The sequence below is a fragment of the Octopus sinensis genome, linkage group LG9 (assembly GCF_006345805.1).
Source record: "Octopus sinensis linkage group LG9, ASM634580v1, whole genome shotgun sequence".
Lineage (NCBI taxonomy): Eukaryota > Metazoa > Mollusca > Cephalopoda > Octopoda > Octopodidae > Octopus > Octopus sinensis.
The window spans coordinates 7491321-7516320 of NC_043005.1; the positions used below are offsets into that span (position 1 = coordinate 7491321).

General features: G+C 36.4%; 1 protein-coding gene across 9 annotated transcripts in view; it reads right to left on the bottom strand.

Annotated features, from left to right (window-relative positions):
- The window catches only part of LOC115215648 (adhesion G-protein coupled receptor G6-like), a 124721-nt gene that overhangs the window by 46313 nt on the left and 53408 nt on the right, over positions 1-25000 (bottom strand). For 8 of the 9 annotated variants that reach the window (XM_036505744.1, XM_036505745.1, XM_036505746.1 and 5 more), the window contains 7 exons: positions 22720-22791; positions 20278-20349; positions 16460-16531; positions 11960-12129; positions 11265-11356; positions 8246-8429; positions 2352-2464 (listed from right to left, as the gene is read on the bottom strand). In XM_036505744.1, the coding sequence (XP_036361637.1) occupies positions 2352-2464; positions 8246-8429; positions 11265-11356; positions 11960-12129; positions 16460-16531; positions 20278-20349; positions 22720-22791 (775 nt within the window). The remainder of the gene's footprint in view (positions 1-2351; positions 2465-8245; positions 8430-11264; positions 11357-11959; positions 12130-16459; positions 16532-20277; positions 20350-22719; positions 22792-25000) is intronic. The other variant, XM_036505748.1, reaches the window with a different exon arrangement.

A 25000-nucleotide genomic window follows, 5' to 3' on the forward strand; every position in this document is an offset into this window, starting at 1 on the left:
AGTTGCCAAACCATAGTTCCTATCCTGATACCTAGTTGTGTTACTTATGGTTTGTCTGCTCATATTCACATTGTTGCTATTTATTGATCTATAATTATAATTCTGGTTATTAATATTGCCATTGTTCATATCGAAACTATTAAATTTAGTATTGTTTTGTGCCGCTATAATTTGTGCTAGGTTTTTGCTACTACAAACAACTAATCTAACCCTATTTTTATTCAAAATTCTATAGTATTTACTTTCTTTTGGAAAATGTTTAGTCAATGCCGAATAAAATAATTTTGGTATATTGGAAATCATTTGTTTTCCAAAGGGAATTATATACCATTTGATATAGCTAGTGGTATCCATGTTACTGAGGTATGTATTTCTATTTCTATCTAAGCTTTTTGTAAAAGTGTGTAATCTATTTATCTGGTTCTTATTACAGAATTGGGTTTCGTTGCTATTATATTTGACATTATATTTGTCAGTTAGTTGTATATTACTACTTATAGAGTTTATGTATTGTTTATCTACCCTATCTGAATGGAGCCTTTTAGTAGGTCCATTCCTATCTAAGCCACATACTACATACTTTTTATCAGATATATGCAGTCACTCTGTTGAAAATTATCTACTATAATGAACAATAGCAAAAAATTGGGCTAGGAGAGAGATGTACATTTTATGAGGAAAAAAAAGGGGGAGAGGAAAATGGAATTGGTAAAGAGTCAATGGTGTCTCCTACTCAGAGATTACCTCAGCAAGACTGATAGGGTGTGGTTTCATTTCATTATCTGCATATTTTATCTTTTACCTGTTTCAGTCATTAGACTGTGGCCATGCTGGGGCACCACCTCACCTTGAAGAATATTTTGTTGAATAAATTGACCCCAGTACTTATTTTTTTTAGTTATGCACTTAACCTATCAGTCTTTTTTGCTGAACTGCTAAGTTACGGGGACATAAACACACTAACACTAATTATCAAGCAGATGGGAACAAACACATACACGCGCACACACACACACACACACACACATTTGTGATGGGCATTTTTCAGTTCCTGTCTACCAAAATCCACTCACAAAGCTTTGGTCAGCCCAAGGTTATAGTAGATGAGGTGCCATATCATGGGACTGAACTCGGACCTATATGATTTGGAATCAAATTTCTTATTACACAGCCACTCCTTACATACACATATAATCCTTTCTACTATAGGCACAAGGCCTGAAATTTGTGGGGAGAGGACTAGTCGATTACATCGACCCCAGTATTTCACTGGTGCTTAATTTACCAACCCCAAAAGGATGAAAGGCAAAGTTGACCTCAGCATAATTTGAACTCAGAACATAAGGACAGGCAAAATACCACTAAGCATTTTGCCTGGCATGCCAATGATTCTGCTAGCTTGCCGCCTTACGCACACATATAATATATATGTATATATATAAATAGATGTGTGTATTTTACCCTTGTTGACAATTAACACGGGAGAAAATATATAAATAGTTACCAGGTTAGCAAAAAATCACACAAGTAAAAAGGTTGTAACTCCTTGTTTTAAAGGTTTACGTGAAATATTTTGTATAATATATATAAATAAATGGAGTTAAACGCAGGTGTTATTCAAATTCTTTTACTTCCAGCACATGTTTTGAAGATATCACTGGTATTATTCCAAAGGAATAACATGGTGTAAAACAATGTAATCTTCTCTTCAGCGAGGTGAAGAAATGAAACTCGTCAATAAGACATTTTAACGGAAAATGATGGATATGTATATTAATTAACTGAATGCTATTAAGATTGTTTCAAAAATCATTATAGATATAACGTCAAAGGTAGCCTCTAGAAAGAGGAGGGATAAAGGAAAGAAAAACTAAATAAATGAGAAGTGCATAACTATATGTATATTAAATAAAACCATACAGACTTGCGAAATGTGAGAAGAAAATTGATGTTTAAATTATATATAATGATAGATATCACTTATATGAACTAAAGGTGTGATTCTGCCAATGTTTACATCGGTATGCATGCTCTATAACCGTGTTTTTAGAAAAAAGAATAAAAAATAGCTCAGAATTACAGAGAAGACAGAATTCTTTGCCTTTGTCATAAGGTATCGAGATTGAGAGAATCAACTAATCTAAATTAAATTGTTTATTATGGTCTTTTAGATCCCAAATTAATTTACTAAGTCCTGTACTGTTACGTTTATTCCTATCCCTAATCATTACTATGATTAAAGGTTATGACTTTTTTGGAAAACATATTAGGTGAAACTTCAATATCACAAGTGTTTTTTACCAAACAAATTATATGGGTAGTGAAAGAGAAAGAGGGAATCAGATACTCACAGCACTAAGTCTAATTCCAGCTGTGTTTTTAAACTCAATGGCATTCCTGTTCCAGTTATAAGTTGTCAAATTTATTGCAAAACTCAATGGAAAATGAAAGGACCCTGTGAAACCTATGAAAAGATATAAAAATGGAACAAAGACATTGCATTATAAGACATGTTATAGATGCACTGAAAGGTAAATACAAGGAAGGAAGGAAGGAAGGAGGGTTGTAGTAATGTAGATAGGTAGGTAGGTAGGTAGGTAGGTAAATCTGCAAGAACAGTGAGTAGTTCAGAGTTGAAGGAGGCTTTTATCATTCAAAATTAATCCATCTGGCCAATGCATGTACATCATGCAATTCATTTCTTCTGTTAAATTTAATCCAGAGATTAAGGATTTGTCAGTTTGTATTCTCTTAATTAGTTCCTCGGGGTTATGACATTACAATTACAAGTTGGTTTGTGCAGGAGACACATACCAAAAACTAACTCTCAATAAAATATTTATTACAGAAACCTGAAATCATCAGGATTTCCCAATTCTCATATTAATTTCTGAATCTAGGGTTCCATCCCTGGAGACAGTGCTACCAAGATACACAAAAGGGTTCATTTTGTGAGTTGGATCCCTTGAACAAATATATTTGATTCCTTATAAAACTCTCCAGGGTTTGGTGTAAATATCATCTTAATTTTCTCCAATCCAAAAGCTGTACAAGAGAGGAGGTTCATTATTTTCCAAATATCTTTATATTAAAGTGATTCACAAGAACACAACCTTTAACATACATTTGCAAGCAACAGTTATAAATGTCTTTGATTTAACTTTAAAAAAGATTAAGATTAAACAGGTTCCTGCTTGTGTGATCGTAGACAAAAATGCTCACATCACAGTCCTTAGCTACGTGAACAAATGAAAAGATGTAGTATATTGAGAACATATTTGGAGCGAATATATACCCCTATTTTATGCAACTGTCCATTGGAATCAGTTTCAACAAGGCACCATTTGAGTTCAAGTAGGCCTTCAAACCAGTGTGTAATTGGATAAGGAAATACAGGTGGTCACCTTAATAATTTCAAATTTCTCAACAGTGCGTTTCTATTTACTAAATCAAAGGCTTTTGTTAGTTCAACAAAAATATGGTAAAAGGGAGAGTTTCTGTTCTATGCATTTCTTCTACCACTACTTGACACTAAAGGCTATATTTGTAATGTCTCTGCCAGACTTAAAGTCACATTGAGACTCTGCAACAAAGATAGAATATATTAATGCGAGCAGCCCATTCAATAAATTTGGTGAATATCTTACAGGCTGATACAAGTTAGAGTATATCATGAAAGTTACCACTGTTGGGCTTGGCACCTTTTCTCTTGTACAGTAAAGTCAGTGTAGTATCTTTCCAAACCTGCAAAACCTGTGAGGCATTCCATACATTGATAATTAGTGTAGTTACAAGATCAGCTACAAAATCCACAATAATCTCATTTGGTATTCTATCCACTCCTGATTCATAACAATTTCAATTTCCTCTATACTAGGATTTTATCCATTTCTTGAATAAGATGGTACTGCTAAAATCCAGTTGAATATCAATGGATATGTTCTACCACCATCCATTCTTCATTGCTCCTAGTTTTTTCTGAAAAATTTCTTTTATTTCTTCAATAATTCTTCTGTCATCAACAGTTCCTTTCCAGGTGTAATTTATGGTTAATTTCTTGAAGCTCAGATATTTCTAAGTTATTTTCATTGAATCATCTATGTATTAGTGCGTCTTGAAACCCAAAATATTGGTTTCAAATTTTGGCACACGACCAGTAATTTGGAGGAAAGGAATAAGTCAATTACATTGATCTCAGTACTCAACTGGTACTTATTTTATTGATCCTGAAAGAATGAAAGGCAAAGTTAATCATCGCGGAATTTGAACTGGGAACATTTAGATGGCTTTTGCAGTAGTGGGAAAAGATGAAAGGCAATGCTGACCTTGGTGAAATTTGAACTCAGAAAGTGCAAAGTGCAGACGGATGAAATTCTGCTAAGCATTTTGTGCTAACAATTTTGCCGACTCACTGCCTTCTTGAAGCCTAAAATATTGACAGTGATAACAAACATTTTGTTTGAACTGATCACTAACCACCTGCTGATGGATTTCCTGGAACTTCACAAAAATATAGATATGGCAGGATCTTGGAGTTTGTCAGTGTTCAGCCATTTCAGAACCTTAGTGTAACTTTTTCCTTAAGTTTGGTCATACAAGGTAAAACTTTAGGCAACAGAGATCACAAATATTACCTGATAAAGTGAATAAGATAACTCTGTTTTGACTGAGGGTAGATTCAAGTAACTCCGTAACCATTCGCAGTTGCAGAAGTTGTAAACCGTTTCAGTTTATGTTACCCATGTTGAAATATCCTAAACTTGTTACAGCTCTGACTTAACATGGCACTGAAGTCACCAGATAGGATGATTTTATCTCCAGAGAATAGAGCTTCTAAGATTCTTATAGAAAAGAGGTAGTTCCTGCCATTGATTGATAAGTTGGTGCATACACAGAAAAGAAAATCACAAGGCATCCACAAGACAACAGTAAGTGGTATGTAATTATATGGTTAGCACACTGGATAACAAAACTTCTTATCTTCTATCAGCTTAATTTTTCTTGATTGCATAGCAACTGCAGTCTTTTCGTTTTTCAACTATCAGCTATTCTAATTAGCTGACTTTCTTCTGACAATCAAGCCTCAGCAAGTATACCAACATCGATCAGGTATAGTTCAAGCACTGCTGTAACAAAAGCAGTACGGTACTCATGTCTGCTGAACTTTGCATCATCCAGCTGAGTGGGCACTTTTTCAGCATCATAGATGTGCCCTTTGCTTGTATATACTTTTGCATTTTAAACTTTAATTTTTTGCATTTGTTGTTCTAGCTGAAATGATAGCAAGTCACAGTAAATTAAACTTGTGGGAAAACAATATTTGGCATACTTTCTAGTAATTGGTTGGGTAGTATCCTCCTTAAATAAGACTGCTCAGTCACAGGGCATTCTATCCAATTTTTCTAACAGCCATGATTGAAGAATACAACATCAAGGTAAATTCACTGCCTCCTAATTTACAGATGTGAGACTGTATTCTTCTAGTGAGTCAAGTCTGAAAACATTACTACACCCATCATCGGAGGAGTTTACGATATGGATAAGACTGGTTTATTTTGTTCTATCTCTATAAAAAAATTAATGTTTGATAGTAATAATTATGAGAAGCATAATGTACTTCAGTGTTTGTAAGTATTGATATATTGTAGACAGACATTTATTCAATATGAACAACACTCTGTAAATATCAGCTACCATGTTTCAGTGACGAGAAAATATGAAAATGACTATGGGAGTATCAACCAGAGGTTTTATATTAGGGTTTTCTCCTCTTAGTCTTCGCCACTCAAGGCAAGTTTAAAATTCAGGGTTTTCTGCCTCCTGCATGCATATCCTCACTTGACTATCACCTCCAAGTGGTCTTAAAGAGCAATTTTTCACCATCTACAGGGCTTCCATACTTCTGAACTTTATTGCTAGTTAGTCATTGACCCTGTGCTGTGTTCCTCTGACTTTTGACAGCTATTGCATTTCTTCAGCTGGGTTTTTAGCAAACCTTCTTCACTAAGCGTTTCTAATAGGAGAGTTGATTTAGTCACCAACAAACCAACCATGAATATGTATGTACACATTTAAAACATATTTAACAAAAGATAGGATGGGTTGGATGGGACAAGCTAAGACACATCTACATTTTGTTTCCAGTCAAATAAAAGAGTTAATAATTTGTACAAAGATAGGGAAATAGAGAGAGAGGAAGAGAGAGTGAAGAAAAATAGCTTAAATTTTGAATTATTCTATTTCTTCTTATCGTTGTCTGTCTTGAATATGGAAAGTAAACATAGCAACTTAAAAATCCCGCTTCATAAAAAATTTATAAAGCAGCATTTTCTTTAAATACTGTTGCACTCTGTATTGACATTTTCATTACGATATCTTTTATTGTCGTGAAAAGTATCTCTGCTACTACTACTACTGCTACTACTACTACTACCGCTGCTGCTGCTGTGGCTGCTACTACTACTACTACTACTACTACTACTACTACTACTACTACTACTACTACTAATAATAATAATAATAATAATAATAATAATAATAATAATAATAATAATAATAATTTATTCTTTTATTAGCCACAAGGGCTCACATAAAATAACATTAAAGGACATGCAACAACATAAAAGACAAAAGCTGGACGATACAATGTGTTTTCCGCATGTAAACAATATAAATAACAATTAAAATTGAACAAATTAAAACTCTCAATCGGGGAATCACTTTAAGGATTTCGTGGGAAAACTCACAAAAGCCATGGGCGCCTGATCAACAGGGCAAGAGCCCTTCTCCTTTAGTTCCCTTTTTTTACATGTGCATGCTCAGAGTTGGTCCTTTCGCACTGGCCATTCTTCCAACATTCACCCACCTTTCAACAAACTTGCTACAAGGCAACACTTCCCTTTCCACCCTCATCTTCCTTTACAAGTGAAACTCGAAAAAGTTGATGAGGGCTTGGCCAAAGAGGAAAGAGTCTGTCTTTAACCCTTTCAAACAGGTCCACTATACTACCTCTTTCGCTACAGCCACTAGAGAAATAAAAATTGCCTGCCCCTCCTGCTCATTGGCAGTGGCAGTGATAATGATGATGATGATGATGATGATGAACTGATCTTGCTATATAAGCCAATAGACCAGATATTGTGGTAGAAAATCATATTGACCAAACCTGTGTGCTCAGTCCCATCAGACTGCAACACTTTTGTAGAAACATTTGAGAAGTTAAGTAATTATAAGAACCTTGAAATAGAGGTCTGAAAAATGTAGTATCTAAGAACAAGAACTGTACCTGTGATCACTGGAGCTTTGGGGACAATGCCAAATGACATTCTTGGATACTATAAGAAAATTGTTCAAGTGAGAACTTACCACATCATAAGAAAGACACTGCCATCTTGAAATACCTAACTCTCTTAAAACACTTGCAAAATCTGAAATATTACAAATTTAACAGAATCTTAATTCTCAGATTCTCATCTCCTTCCAACACAATATATCATTGCTAGTTATTGGCAAACCAATCCTATGACTGGCACCCGGCAGATGCCAGGACCCCTGGACTGGAGATACGTAAAAAGCACTATCCGAATCGTGGCCGAAGCCAGCGCCACCTCAACTGGCTTCCGTGCCGGTGGCACGTAAAATGCACCAATCTGACCATGGCCGATGCCAGCCTCGCCTGGCACCAGTGCAGGTGGCACGTAAAAAGCACCCACTACACTCACGGAGTGGTTGGCGTTAGGAAGGGCATCCAGCTGTAGAAACATTGCCAGATAAGACCGGAGCCTGGTGCAGCCTTCTGGCTTCCCAGATCTCCGGTCGAACCGTCCAACCCATGCTAGCATGGAGAACGGACGTTAAATGATGATGATGATGTGAAGCATCCAACTTGCTGTTACTTGAGGTCTTTGAGTGAGGCTTGGAATTGCTCATATGAAACAAAGTAACAATGACATAAACAACAACAATGTAGTGCATGTGAATGTATGCAGAGGAGAATATCATTGTCGCTATGCTGGGTAAATAATTTTAGGTGATATTTTTCCAGAATTAAATCTGGTCGTTTGGAAAAGTTCATGTTTTTTTTTTTTTAAATGTCATGACATTATTGACCCTTGTTGTTTACCATTCTATGTGTTACATGTATAAGTGCGGTAAAGAATTTTTTATATACAAATTATAATACATTATTTTATTAAGCAATTAATCTGCAGTAACTTGGTGCAATTATATCAGAAGAATTACTTACTAAATAAATCATTCTTGTTACATAAATTTCCGGTACAACAAGTAACACAAGAACTGCCGTTGTTCAAGGTTTTGCAGGTAAATACATTCTTTTTCTCTGCTTCGATACATTTTCTGTAAGTGCTGCATGATTTTTCAAACTTGATTGAATGGCCAGTCATTGATATTCTGCTCATGCAAAAAGGCTGCCATAATAAATATAAAAGGTATATAAAAGTTATGTAATACTACTACTACTACTACTACTACTACTACTACTACTACTGCCGCTGCTGTTGCTGCTGCTGCTGCTGCTGCTACACAATCAAACCAAGAAATCTTAGATGATATTCTCAAGGGAAGTGAGAGAAATCATAAGAACAAATGTTGAAGAAACATGTTTGGAGGAGAAATTTGGGACAAGAGTAGCAAGCACAATGGTAAAGCAAAGTGGATACAGCAAGTATAAAAGATTCAGAAGCAGAAGGATTTTACCAGCATGAAAGCAAAGATGCGAAAGCTGCTGGAGCAGATCTTGGTCCATGGTCACTGGCTGTAAGAATTTATAATAGAGATACAAGCAAATGTATACATGTTAAAGAGGGATGTGATTAATTAAATGAAGACCTTGAAAGGCAAATTAAAAGGCAGGGTTGCCTCAAATCACCGCCCAGTTACAAGTTTGTTACGTGGAAACTGCAAATAGGGATATCATCAGAATTATATTAATATCTTTATGAGAAACATTTCATAGCTTATGAACCAAAAGATTATCAAAAAATGGAGCAAGAAGATGAAAGTCCATTTAATGATCAATATGATGGTTTTGGGGAATTTCAGAAACAAAACGATAAATATATGCATGGCTCTATTATAGAAGGGTATATTACTTAATTGCATATTCACGGATCAAGCATTACCTAGAACTATTCAAGATTTCAAAAGCAGCTATCCAATAAAAATACAATGCGATTCTGGAGAGTAGAGTTAGCATCAGGAGGAAAAAGATTAGCAGATGTATAGATTAGAAGAGGAATCTTTCAAAGGATGATTCCTCTCTTATCTTGTTTACAATTGCACTGATTCCATTGTTGATTATTCTAAACAAAGCTGGGAAGGGATATTCACTGATAAAGAATAAAGGGGAAATGAATAATCTCTTCATCAATGATTTATGACAAAAATAAGCATCAATTAGATTCTTTGTACAAATATTCTATACTCACATTGGAATGACATGACGGTATCTTTGAAATGGGTTATGATAGAGATGAAATGAGAGAATCATGAAAAGTGTTGGAATAGATCAATGAATATGTATGTGTCTGGGTCATTTGCATTGATGTTGGTGTTGCTCTGAGGGGTGGCCACTTCTCTTAGGACTTCTGTTTTAAATAGACTAGTCTTAATCCCCTTTGCTGTTTTGATTGTAGTATTAGTTTTTGCAACAGCAGTTGTTGCTGCTACTATTCATACTGATTTTGTTGTTGTTCTTACTGGTGCTACTCTTATTGCTGCTGTTGCAGGCATACAGTATCATCCAAAATACAGAAGATGCCCCTGTGTAATGCAAGCATTCACTCATCTTAAACAGCAACCAATCATTATGCTCCCCAGTAAATAGGATAGTTACCAATTCTGAGGAATCCTTTCCCACACTACTTCTCAATACTAAAGATCCTGCAAGTAGTACTCTCTTGGAGAAAGCCTTCACAGATGTTCACATTGTATCCAATTTCACCCAGTACACTACTTAAATCTGTTCCAAAATGTGGTATGCAAGAGAGGAGAAAGTGGATGGTATCTGTGGAAGAGAGATTCCCAAAAAGACATGGGATGAAGTGGTGAGGACCGACTGAGGAAGTTGGGGCTCACAGAGGAAATGACAGTGGACCAAGATGTTTGGAAATATGTGGTTCTAGAGAAGACCCGTCCATGAAACTAAGTGCTAGAAGAGTTGCGTCCCACCTATATTTAACAACACACTTTTCATCCACTCTACCCTAAGAAACAGAACTACAACCCCTCTTCTAACTGCATTTTTCTCCTTGCATTTTCTCTTCATAAATTATGATTGCTTTCCAATCCCCTTTCTTGCCCTCACTACTGTGCTCACTGTATTACTATTTCCCACCACCCCCAACACCCACACCCTATTTTTTTACACAGGTTCTATGCTCAGATCCTTATTCCTTGTGAGTATACCCTAGCACTACACAATATCTCTTCTGCTCTCTCTAACACTTTTGCTGTTTCCTACTCTCTCTCTCTCTCTCTCTCTCTCTCTCTCTCTCTCTCTCTTTCTCTGACTAGGTAACCAAATATCTCCTTTACTCAGCACACTTGTTTCTGGCCTCTTTCTTGTACCTCTCTCTCACTCTCTATCTCTTTTCTCTCTCTCAATGGCTAACCATGTATCTCCTCTATAGCAAGACACCTATTTCTGTCTCTCTATTTCTCTGTTACACTCTAACCATTCATCATCTGATACTGGATCATCTTCTCTAATGACCCCTTTGTTGTGGCAAGACATCTCCTTCTGTCTCTCTGTCTCTTTGTCACACTCTAACCTTTCATCTTCTGATACAAGTTCCTTTCCTCAAATGCCCTGCCCCTCTCATAATTCCTTGTCTTGTGCAGTTACTTGGTTACCCTGCCAGTGCTGGTGCCACATTAAAAGCATCCAGTCCACACTGTAATGTGGTTGGCGTTTGGAAGGGCATTTAACTGTAAAGATCATGCCAAAACTAACCTTACCTCTGCTAGTACGACATTAAAAGTCTACTCTATGGAGTGGTTGACGTTAGGAAGGGAATCCAGCCATAAAATCCCTGCCAAAACAGGTACAGTAGCTTAAGGTAGTTTTTCTACCAGGCCAGCTCCTGTCAACTGTCCTACCCATGCATGCATGGAAGATGGATGTTAAACGATGTGTGTGTGTGTGTGTGTGTGTGTGTGTGTGTTCGTGCATGCACGTGTGTGTATGTATGTATTGTAGTGATATATGTATAATAGCAGAAGAGAAAAACATCTCAGTTTACCTCTGCATCATAACAATTAGTCACTTCTGGGTTATAGCACTTGAGCCCTGAACATGTTTGACACTGCAATTTTTTTTGAAAAAGTGAGTAATCTGCAAAATATAAGAAAATATCCAGTTAGCAACCAAAGATTGTCATGTATTGAAGTTATAGAAAATATTTGCTTTGAGGTGTAAAACAAAAATGTATAAATATGAGTGATTATAAAGTTTATATACCAAATAACAAAGACTGTAAAAAAGCTTCAATTTTTCTGTTGGAATTGTTTCAAATTCTTTTCTTTTGTCTGAAGCAGATTTGTTGCTCATTCAATTCAGCATGTTTCTAGAGTGTAATGGCAGCAATGATATTAATAGAAATTCTTGTTTCATATGTGTTTCTTGTTATATGTGTTTCTTGTTATATGTGTTTCTAAGTCCTGGTGTTTTTGTTATGTATTTGTCTGAATATTTTTTTATCATGCCTAATGCACCTACTATGATACATAAATATTTGAAGAGAGGTAGTGTTAATCAACAGGTATTTATTTTAATGTCCCCACAAATTATGAAAAGCAAAGAGATGTTTTTGGTAAACAAAGTAGGTTGTGACTAAATACTACTAGGTATTTTAATCAATGCTCTCCTGGTTCTGTAAATGATTATAGTAATATCAAATTACAAAATAATAATAGAAATAAGGGGTATATTACTTACCATGACATAATGGATATCTTGATGGATGTATTATATTTAGTTGGTTTGGGCCATGCCCCATATTGCAGTGGCTCCTGACAATCACGTGTCTGTTATATGTTTTATTTATATAATCAACAACAGCTGGCAAATGACATCCACAGAACAAGTCTTTATTGTCTCTCAAGTCACTGTAATTACAGAGAGAATGCTAACAATATTTTCATGAGATCAATAAATTCCTAGATACAAAAGTTAAGTAATTTAGAGCAGATGCTCAGAGGATGTGACATTTTTTCATAAGGCATAACTAGTATGAGTGGAGTGAGATGGTTTCTAGTGGAAACTAGACTTTTCAGATTTTGCTTTCTAGTAACTTATGTCTTAAATAAGTCTCTTTGTTAGAAGATTTATAGCCAATTAAATCAACTCAATTGTACATATTCTTCCTTTTTGTGGTAAATTATCAATGGAGAACTTGAAACTGAATGGAAACAGGATGAAACTGAAACATGAATGGAAATTGAATCTGGTAGGATCTGACCTTAAAGTGGGAAAATATTAAAGCCATTCACGCTCACCACATCCCACCAGATAGTGTAAAGATTTATAAGAATTAGAAAGTGATACATTCATTTTATATAAGAAATAACTAAAGACTTGTTGAAGTTAGATCCAGATTGCAGTGAGCTTACCACTTACTTTCTTGATCTATTAAATTGTTCACAAATAACCAGTCAACAAAATATTAGAAGTAGTTCTGGGAGAAAACATCCAAATTGTTGATTCTGAACAACATCTTGTTATGTGCAATTAGCTCAGATTTTAGGACTGCTTGAACTTTCCCAAAACATTCCTTCCTGATTCTCTCTTTCATGCTTGCATGCTGAATGCCAAAGCCTTCATTTATTACCTGGTATTTGTAAGTTTATTCCTGTTCAAGCTCTTTTTTAACTGTGTCAGCATCTAACATGACTGAATTTGAGGTCTTCAAATTCCTTTTTCTGGAAAATAGACTTGGCACTGAATGCTTTCAAAGTACATGCTAGGCCTGTTCTAGAGGATTTTCAGGCTGTAGCCCATGGATAATTTTCAGAAATCCCTAATCTGGCAATGCTACTGAGAGCAATGTTGTTTCTGGATAATCTCTACAATCATGGAAGTGCCATCAACCAGGGTTGCCTGAGATATGCACAGAACTACAAAACTGTTCAGCATGCTCTTGTCCTAGCATTGCTAACTAGTGGGTTCATGTCAAACACCTGTTGTCATGTGTAGGATGGTTCCAGTCATTGGCTGTGTCCATTGTAAAGATCATCTCAACACCTTCCTTTGACTAACAAAGGCAGGTAATGCTAATTTTTCTGGTGACTTTAGTGAAAGAGGTTGCATTGTTAACCAGATTGAAAGGGCTGAAGATAGACACTTTAGTCTTTGGTCAAGCATATGTCATGAAAAGGTAAAGGAAAATTAAGGTTAGAGAGAAAAGTGATGTTTCCCAGCAATTTTGTTAAAAGGTAGGTGAATGTGGCAAGAATGGTCTAAGTCAATGGACCTACTGTAAGCATGTGCCTGCAGATTAAAGGAAGATGTTGTAGAGAAGGTACTTGCCCCGGTGGTCAAGGCGATTGAGGTTTCCACAAGCAGCCCAAGGAAGTCTCTCATTTTGGGGGAATTATTTATTTTTAGAATTTATATTGTTAGTGGGTTTTTTTTTTACTTTTTTCATTCTTCTTTATGTAAACCCACAATGCATTGTCCTATACCATCCCCAATGCTTTTTGTGATCCTTAGTGGTGAATAAAGAAAAGATTATTATTGTTGCTGTTGTTATCATTATTTATTATTATTATTATTATTCAGTAGTTTTATTTTTATAGTGTGCTTTCACTTCACTACCGAGCGCAGCTCTGTGTGCCTTGGGTATGTGCTGTGATTTGTTGTGATGCTCTGATGGTTATTGTATGGAAAGTGTTCTGCGTAGGATGTGTGCAGTGCCTAGTAGTGCAATTTTCTGTATGTTATATGTGTTTCTAAGTCCTGGTGTTTTTGTTATGTATTTGTCTGAATATTTTTTTATCATGCCTAATGCACCTACTATGATAGGAATTGTTTCTGTTTTCAGGTTCCACATTCTAGTTACCTCTATTTCCAGGTCTTTGTATTTTGAGAGTTTCTCCATTTCTTTTAGAGACACGTTGTCATCTGCCGGTATTGATACATCAATTAGAAAGCATTTTTTTTCTTCATGATCTCTGACAACTATATCTGGTCTGTTGGCCTTAATTATTATTATTATTATTATTATTATTATTATTATTATTATTATTATTATTATTATTATATTATTATTATTATTATTATTATTATTATTATTGTCTCTCTATTGGTAAGATGACTCTCAGATCGCTAGTAAAATTTTGCTTGCTTAACTTTGTTTGAAAAACTTTATTGTAAAACTGCACCAGGTTGTTTCCAAACTGAGCAGGATTCTGTGGAGCTGGTCAGTTTTGCCTTGTTCTTGTCATTTGCAGGGAACTGAATTGAATTATCAACAGAATGTCAGAGGGAGGTAAATAGTGTCAGGAGCAAAAGTTATAAAACCTCCATCTCCACCATAAGGGTGACTGTAAACCAAAGAACCACCAATGTCAATACAACAGGCAGCAGTAATAGAAACACATACAACAACAATGGCAACAAACACCAAAGAGTGAGCAGCAACATCGGGTAATTGGTTCATCAGATGAAGAAGCTAGTGATGGCGGACAAGAAGAGATCAAGGCCAACAATACATGAGAGAGCAACGTCTGCCTTGGTGAACAAGCATTGATGAGGACTGAGGATAGGCTAGATTTCTCACTTGTAGATAGTTGTTTATAGACAGAAATAATTGTTGGTAGGGGATCATCATCATCATCATTATCGTTTAACGTCTGTTTTCCGCGCTAGCACGGGTTGGACGGTTTGACCGGGGTCTGGGAAGCTGGGGGCTGCACCAGGCTCCAGTCTGATCTGGCAGTGTTTCTACAGCTGGATGCCCTTCCTAACGCCAACCACTCCGCGAGTGTAGTGGGTGCTTTTTACGTGCCACCTGCACAGGTGCCAGGGGGGTCTGGCATCGGCCACGATCGGTTGGTGCTTTTAACGTGCCACCGGCACGGAAGCCAGCCAAGGCGGCGCTGGCATTGGCCACATTCGGATGGTGCTTTTTATGTGCCACTGGCACAGATCCCAGTCGAGGTCACGTTCGGATGGTGCTTTTTATGTGCCACCAGCACAGAAGCCAGTCGAGGTGGCGCTGGCATCGGCCATGTTCGGATGGTGCTTTTTATGTGCCACTGGCACAGAAGCCAGTCGAGGCAGCGCCTGATTTAACTTTTTTGAGATACTTTAAGTAGGTGTTTGCTATTCCATGAAATGATTTTGAAATCATGGTGATGTGAAGTGAGTTGAGATAGCAGGTAGAGGTAGCGAGCTGGGATAGGAGGTGGGAGTGACATCAGTAAATATAAAATGTGACAATTATTCAGTGTCATGGCAACCGAATAATTGTCACATGTTACATTTACAGATAAATGCCTCTATTTGCATAATATCGAGGTCTCTTTCATTCTTTTGTTGTCTTGCCATTTCTATCAATATATATATATATCATCATCATCATCATCATCATCATTATTGTTTAGCGTCCGCTTACCATCCTGGCAAGGGTTGGATGGTTTGACTGAAGTCTGGCAAGCCAGTGGGCTGCACCAGGCCCCAGTCTGATGCAGTAATGTTCCTACAGCTGGATACCATTCCTAATGCCAACCACTGTGTAGCGGGTGCTTTTTACTTGCCACTTGCATGGAAGCCAGTCACAGGGCACTAACCACATTCCGATGGTGCATTTTATGTGCCAATGACAAAGGAGCCAGTCAGCGGGCACTGACATCAACCATGCTTGGATATACATATATATAAAACAGGCAGGCTGGCAGGCACACAGGCAGGTGGGTGCCAATCCTGTAAGATATTAAGCAATAGAATGGTAACTTACCTTTTTTTTTAATGTGTACTTATGATTATGGATCGAATATGATCAAATCAATCCTGATAGTATTTGAATGTAGTTATCAGAATCGAAAGCAAAAACTTTTCTAAGATATACGTATTCTTTTCTACTCAAGAGTAAGTCCAAAATTTTGGGGGAGGGGTCCAGTCGATTAGATCGACCCCTGTATGCAAATGGTGCTTAATTTATTGACCCCAAAGGGATAAAGGGCAAAGTTGAACTCGGCAGAATTTGCACTCATAATGTAAAGACAGAGAAAAAACTGCTAAGCATTTTGCCTGGCTGGCTAATGTTTCTGCCCGTTCACTGCCTTATAAGATATACTTATTAAGCTACCAATATTTCTACCAGCTAAAAACTTTTTCTTGTTAGTTGTATAAAACAAACAATTGTGAATTTGCTAACTTCTACACTTAGGTTTTACTTTTGTAATTAGTGTTAAAATTATGGTTTGTTATACATACATTTCAATTATATTGGGGAGAAATAAGAAAGAACCATCTTGAAAACGCCTGATTTGGTTGTTCCTCAAAATTCTGAAACAAAGACAAAAACAAATATTTAGTAAGTTAAGGTGTCTAAGTAAATAGTAATGGATTTTGAATTCTCTTGTTCATAAATATCTGAATTTCCCTTCAGTCAAAGCAAACAAAATAAATTCTCATTGTCACAGTACAATTCTTCGTTTCTCTTTATGCTTCTCTTGTCTGCATAATTTAGAGAGAAATAAGTTCTATGAAACAAACTTATCATAGATATGCTAAGTGAAGAGAAAATCTTCTGTGTTGCCACAACAGTACTATATCAAACATGATAATAAAAACACAATCAAAAGAACAACATAACTATTTTATGTCTGCAATTAATGTGAGATTTTTATGTAACATTCTCATCTATGAAACATATATTTCAGGGTTGGACATACTTAGCAATTAACTTGCTCATTGATCATGTGTTGAAACTTAGCTAACGATATCACATAAGACTCAATGTAGCCAACTGAAAACATATAAAAATAGTTAAATTCACCAAAAAAAAAAGAAAAAAAAAAGAAATTCATGATTTGTCTGTTCATCACCAAGTTGTAAATTGACAAATCATGGAACCAGGAAATCATTAGCAACAATTGATATCAAAATGTCTAGGTCAATATATTACGGAATCATATGTCTGAAAGGTCAAAACGAAAAGCATAAAACGTGAGACTTGTAAGACCTTTCTATTTACAAAATTTCAAGCAGTTGCATTGGAATGCTAGTGATCAGGTCACAGAGGTATGACAGAAATTTTCACACTTCAAAAAAGAGATGAAAATGAATTAAATGTTTTTGAGAGCTAAAACGCTCCTACACAATGAAATTGATATAAATATTACTTTCAACATATTTTATAATATATTAACATAACCACATGGAAGAGAAGAAATTTAGAAATATTATACATTTCAATATGCCCTCAGAACAGGGTGACACATGCGTGATCACATAGTCTCAACAGCTTTTGTGTGGTCTTTTCACTGACTTCCATCAGGTTTCCATAAAAGGGTTTACTTGTCATATGTTGCTGCCATTTTACCACTTCATGGTGATGTAAGAAGAGGAAAACATCATCACACTTACATCAACAACAGGATTACAGATACTGGCCTGGAATGTACCTAGGACCTTAAGGCAGTGATGTAGGACTGCAAAGTGTAGCAGGTAAATTTTGTTGTGGCCCAGGTTGGAATCCAGCCATAAGAAGACATTTCGATATTAAAATTTATAAAACAATAATATTGGATATCTTAAGAACAGATCACTGTAGGTAGACACATGATAGATATTCTTATATAACCTTTAGTTGAAAACTATGTCTTTCACAGTATCAAAACTTAGTTCCAGATTGTAGGAAATAATAATACTTTAGAATTGCGTATGGCTTAAATATTAGAAGACTGATAAAAAAAAACAAGCAAAATACTAAATAGCATGTACTACTGTTATACATGATATGAGGAGCATTTTAGAAGTTTGGAAAATTTTTTAGGAGAATAAGTTATAACTGCAGTGTGGAAGGTGTTTATAAGCCATTTAAGAAACACACAAAAACCGTTAGATTCACTTCAACATTTAAATTTAATTTGCCAATTTTGTCAGTGAACAGGTCGCGGTCTCAAAGCAACAAAAATATTTTGGTAAATTAAATTTAAATGTTGAAATAAATCTAACAGTTTTTGTGTGTTTCTTAAATGACTTATAAACACCTTCCATGCTGCAATTGTTTTCGTTCCAGCACACGATCTCAGATCAGTTCACTTGCTATGCAGGTACATCTCTGTAAGTTATAACTGTCCTAGATTATTAAAATTATAGTTTGAAGATAGCTGTGTGAAAAAGTGTCACACCCTAGCAGTTGAGGGAACCTGTGGAAGAGGTAGACCCAGGAACATTTGGGACAAGGTGGTGAAGCATGATCTTCGAACATTAGGCCTCACCAAGGCAATGACCAGCAACCGAGACCTTTGGAAATATGCTGTGCATGAGAAGACCCAGCAGGACAAGTGAGACCATAACCCATGGCCTTTACCAGGATGTAGCCAGCCCACTTATGCATACCTTTCCTTCTTTGGACACGAAACTCTGCTTGCGAAGACCTGTTGAGGCAAGTGAAATCAAAATTAAATTCGAAATCGAACCAAATTCATCGACTGGCACCCATGCCAACCTCCCTTCACTGGACACTAAACTCTGCTTGCAAAGACCTGTTAAGTGAAATCGAAATTGAACCAAATTCGATGACTGGCACCCATACCAGTGGAGTGCTAACAGCTCCATCCAAGCGGGATCACTGCCAGAGCAGCTGTCTGGCACATAAAGTGCACCATTTGAGCATGATCATTGTCAGTGTTGCCTCACTGGCATTTGTGCCGGTGGCACATGAACAAAACATTTGAGCGAGGCTGTTGCCAGTGCTGCTCGGACTGACTCCTGTGCAGGTGGCACGTAAAAAACACCATATTCGAGTGTGGCCATTGCCAGTACCGCCAGACTGGCCCTCGTGCCAGTGGCATTTTAAAAGCACCCACTACACTCTCGGAGTGGTTGGCGTTAGTAAGGGCATCCAGCTGTAGAAACTATGCCAGATCAGATTGGAGCCTGGCACAGCCATCTGGTTCTCCAGTCCTCAGTCAAATCATCCAACCCATGCTAGCATGGAAAGCAGACGTTAAACGATGATGATGATGATGATAATTACTATATATGTAATAAACTGGCCCACCAACTTCTTTTATTGGAGATTGAAAGAGTTGGCTGTAACAGAACTTTAAACACATCCCACTAAACGATGCTTGTCAAGGATGACTAGTTTGTAGAATTCAGTTGAGACATTTGGAAGTCCACTGTGCAATAAAAAAGTTTTTTTTATGTGTTAAACTAAGAAAAAATGCTACAGAAACTTGTGAAATGCTCCAGACTACTTATGGATTAACTTATATTAGCTGAGCATCTGTTTCTTGCTGGCACAAGAGGTTCAGAGATGGTATGTGCAAGGGACAGGAATGTCAGAATACTGGAGCTGGTTGAGAAAATTTGCAGCTTTCTTGATGAAGATCATCATGTGTCTATCAACTCAATAAATGTACAATGTGGCAACTGTATACAGAAGTATTCATAAAAATCTGAACAAGCACAAAATTTGCATAAAGTTTCTTCCAAGGGTGCTCAGTGATGAACACAAGGAAAGATGCAGTGGTGACAGTGTGGAGATAGCTGGCTCATTAACTCCAATCAAAGAGTACTCAAGTCTCTACTGAACTGTGACAAAAGCTGGATCTGTTATAACCCAGAGACCAAGAGACAGAATGCCCAATGGAAGTAACCTGGCTCTCTCAGACCCAAGGACTGTCCTTCATCCTTCCTATAGTCCAGATCTTGCTCTCAGTGAGCTCTGGTTGTTCTCTAAAGGAGAAACACAGAGAATCACTTTTGAAGATGTTAAGATGAAGAGGTCCTGGATATCTTAACTTTGGAGGAATTCCGTGGGGCCTTCACTAAGTGGCTGGAGTGCTACAATAAGTGTACTGAAGTCAGAGAGTCCTACCTTGAAAGAGACTGGAGTTTTGTACTTCCCTGAACTTAATAAATGTGTTTCCTGGAAAAGAATCAAAATATCCGGGTGCACCTCATACCTATATTACATCTTATTACCAACTAACAAAAAAAAACTACATTTTCAGTACACAATCATACCATTGTAAAACATTGAAAATATACAGAACACATAAATAACAATTACTTACAATTTCTCCAAAGATGGCAGATGTTGAAACATTGTTGATGGGATGGATGGCAGCCTATTTCCATAGAGATGCCTAAAATGCAGTCAACATAGACATATATATATATAGAGAGAGAGAGAGTCAACGTATACATATATATATACAGAGAGGCCTTAAGCCAACAGGTTTTGGGATCTGATGATACACCATAAACCTAAGCATTTTATGGACTAACTGTTTATATATATATATATATATATATATATATATATATACCAGAGTAAGCACATAAATGTGAAAGAAGGTGGAAAAAAGAGTACTCAAATACCAGAGGTAGACTAATATGCTTTATTTAAAAGCAGCAGAAAAATAACAAAAGCTGTTACTCAGAGTTTCATGTTCCCATTTGGCAGACAGTTTTGTTAAAACAGAACAGAAATAAGGATATGATCAAAACTAGTTAAAGGATACACCTTTAAAAATGGATTTGTTTCATTGGTCCTTTCAAATAACGGTCTTAAGCATACAATGAACAAAATAAACAAAATAAATGAGTTCAATATAAATTCATCCTATTATAAAAAAGGCAAACATTTATATGATAACATTTCCAGTCACTTAAGATCAGAAGCCATTAGAGCCAGTGCCTGATTATCCTTATTATTACTATTATTTAAGATGTGACACAGTATCCAATATCATGATGTTGATTGAAGGTATTGTGTCTACCGGAGGTTTGTACTGTTTGTCAAGTCACAACAAGGACCTCAGACAGACAGTACTTTTTTACAATATATTTATGCTGTTCCAAGTAATGCTGATTTTTGCAATACACCTAGATTGTAGAGTATTTCTAAAGTTTCCAGATGTTTCTTCAGGTTGTGTGGTATTGAACTCAATGCTCTGATGACAATAGGAGCAACCTTTATATTTGACTCATAGCTGTCACATCTTAGTGATCTCAGTTCTCAGGTCTCCATATTTATCGATCTTTTCTCTTATTTTCATGATCTCTTGGCATTGCCATGTTGATTATTAGGCACTCTTGTTGGTGCTTCCTAAAGGTTACCATGTCCAGCCTTTGATGCTCTAACACCCTGTCTGTTTGGATGTCAAAGTCCCCAGAAGATTTTTGCCTTCCCTTTTTCATCCATTACCTTTTCTGGTGTATGTTGGTACCAAGCACCCGTTACCTTATATCCATACTTCCAGCATAGTAGCCAGTGAACGTTTTGGGCTATCTTGTATCTGTGCTTGTACTCTTTCTGTGCAAGACTTTCACAAGCACTAACAATGTGAGTCACGCTTTCAACCCTCTTCCCACACATTCTGCAGAGGTTCGTTGTACTTGTGTGATATATATCTCTTTTCACTGAGTTGATATTCAATGCCTGATCCTAGGCAGCAATGATTAGGCTTTCAGTCTTCTTTTTTAAGTCACCCTTGCTGAGCCACCTCCATGATGCTTCATGATCTTTTAAGTTGTTAGTTTCATGGTGGAACTGATCATGTAATTCCATGCGGACTAGTGTTTCTTCTCTCTAATTGGCTATTCATGATTGGAATTGATTAACACTCTCAAGTCCATTTTTGGTAACTCCTTCTGTATTAGCAGCATACTGTAGCTGATCTTGTTTGTTATTTATCAAATACTCTATCATGCTTCCTCTTTCACTGTTGATGCACTCCTATATGCTAATCACCTTTACACCTCTTTATGTAGACCCTGTGTACGTTCACCTTAGACTGGAGGGCACCATGCAACATCATTGTCTTTCAGGTTGTGCAATTGAGTTGGTCAATCTCCACTTGCATCCATTTCAGGATGAGTACACTAAAGCAGACTACAGCAACAGCCCATCATCATAGTTGTACTCACCATCATCTGGGTCTTCCATTCTCTCTCTATTTGGCAATTCTATGCCCTTACTATCTGCTCTTTTTCCCTGTTTCAAAATGAGCACCACACACTTTGAGATACCGATTTCCATTCCTATATCTTTCCTGTACAACTGTACAGTCTCAACCAGCCTCTCTCCATTTCAGGCTCTGTTTTTGTGATCAGTTTTAAATCATCCATGAAGAGAAGGTAGTTCAGATGGGGTCCATTCTTTCTCAATTCATAGTGCACATTGACTTTGCATAGGACTAAAGAAAGTGGAATCAAGGCTGTACAAATAACAAAGGTAAACAAGAGTCTCCCTGGAGACTCGTGTGTGTGTGTGCATGTGCATGTGCTGTGTGTGTGTGTGTGTGTGTGTGCGATCGAATGTATGTGTATGCATGTGTTTCCATAATTTTGTTTGTTGTGGCATTTCATTAATCAGTGCTAACAGAGTACACCTACAATCAAAAGTTTCCTAGACACACAGAGAGGCAAAAAATGAGAAAGAGAGGGGAAACTTTTAAGTTTTAGAAACCTAAAACTAATGAAATAATGTCAACGTGTTTGATGCAACTTACAATGACTTTAAATTGTTAAGATTTCTGAACTTTCCGTTTGAAATAAATGTGATTCTGTTATAATATAGATATCTGAAACAAGAAAGAGAAATTATAAGAAATTGTATAGAGTATGTGTCATATCAAAAGTGAAAGAATAAAAGTAAAACAATATTATACTGCTGAAAAAAAAAAATTGGAAGTGCTGTATAGTTGTGCAGCAAAGATATAGGTACATCACCAATATGAAATGAATTTGAGGACTGAGAACACTTCACTAGTGTTCAGGACACTGGAAAAGTATATCTGCTCAGACATAAATTCCCATCGATTTTATTTTGATCTACTCCTATGCATTTTTATTAAGATCAATTGTCATGAAACTTACAGCAGATATCAAGTGAAAGATTTAGATGTTTGGTTTATCTACATATTCTAACACATCCAAATGAACTCAGCCCAAAGTATTCATTTGGTTGATCATGCCTTCAAATCATGACCTCTGAGGAAATGAATGGAGTATAGGATTATTATTACATATTTCCATATAGTATGACATCTATTACATAACATTGTATGCATTCCATAACATTGTATAAGATATGGAATTAAAATATTGTCGCTTTATGGAAACAACTATAATGTCAGTCTGACTTCACCTTTCTTCATTCAAATTATTACTTTTGTATATAATAACACAAATTGGTTGCAGTTCACTACAGCCGTTTCGGACATGTTTTTTATTGAGGAACATATCACTTACATCATGTAAAAAAACCTTTTCTTCAGGTGAATTAAAAACAAATCTAATATTTAGAATTTTTTACAGAAATAGTATAGAATGAATATTCACTGTCTCATCTCAGTGTCAGTAGAAAGAGTAAAATGGGGAATATTATTTCAATGTTAAATATACATGGCAATAAATCTATCAGCACCTCTAAAGGATGGAGAGAGAGGAAGAAAAGAAAAGGAAAAAAAACGCTTACCCTTTTATAGGAGTCTAAAGGGTTTCTTTTGGGGATTGACTTCATTTATAGATATGAAAATAAGGTGACTCATTAATTATCAGCATGCTATTAAGACTGGCAAGAGAATAAAGGATGATAAGTAATAAAATGAAGATAAAATGAAAGAAAATAAAAGACTATAAGTAAAAGTAAAATTAAAATTAACATAAAATCTCATTATAAGGAATGATAAAAGAAGAACAATAAAATTACAAGGTATAGATACAAGTGGAACACAAAATGCTAACACGTGTGTATACAGTACTATCGTAAGACAGGTTGAATAACTTAGTCCTAAACATGTCATTAGACGTCAATGTCATAGGTCTATGATCTACATTGACCATGAGTTTAGTAACAGCAACAAATTTGTAGACGCAGATGAACCTGCATACAAGTACATTAGAGCATGTACCAATATATACCCCTACCAACACATCCTCTCCCCACACCACCACACCACACCACAACACTCCACATCACTCCACACACACTAGCCCTGACCACTTCCCAGCACCCACACCACACACCATTATCTGCACCCCAATACACCATCATCCACACACCCACACGCAATCTTCAATAGCATCACCACACATACCACTATATGAGCAGCCACACATTACAGACACACACACTTTACACACCCACAAACGTCAAAGTCACTAGACCCTATCAATACACACACATTCTCACATATACACACACACCTTGATTTCAGGATCACCAATACTTTATTATCTCCCTTTCTTTCAACCTCTTCTTTCAAACTTTTCTTCTAGTCAGTCACCATGCTTGACCGCTAATTCCACAAGTGTTTTTTTAAATTCTTTCTTTGTTTATTTTCTGTTGAAGAGTATAGGCTCGAAATGTAAAAGACTTTTTCACAATCCTGAGTGTCAAACTAATACACCTGCTTGTTGTTCATCATCTGTCTTTGTCTTTTGTTTTTCTATAAATTTCATTAATATATATATATATCAATGTTTGTTTTTGTCTTCAGTTATAATAAAAACAATTTTTCATTAATCAGATGAGTTACTCTATACATTTCTAGAGTACAAATTTATTATGCCTAAACAAGAATTTTAACAGTCACTTCAAAGCTTCAGCCAGCTAAGCCATTATTGGATTATCTCTCCCTCTCTCTCTCTCTCTCTCTCATATATCGTTCGTCGTTTAGCGTCCGTTTTCCATGCTAGCATGGGTTGGACGGTTCTATTGGGGTCTGTGAAGCCAGAAGGCTTCATCAGGCCCAGTCAAATCTGGCAGTGTTTCTACGGCTGGATGCC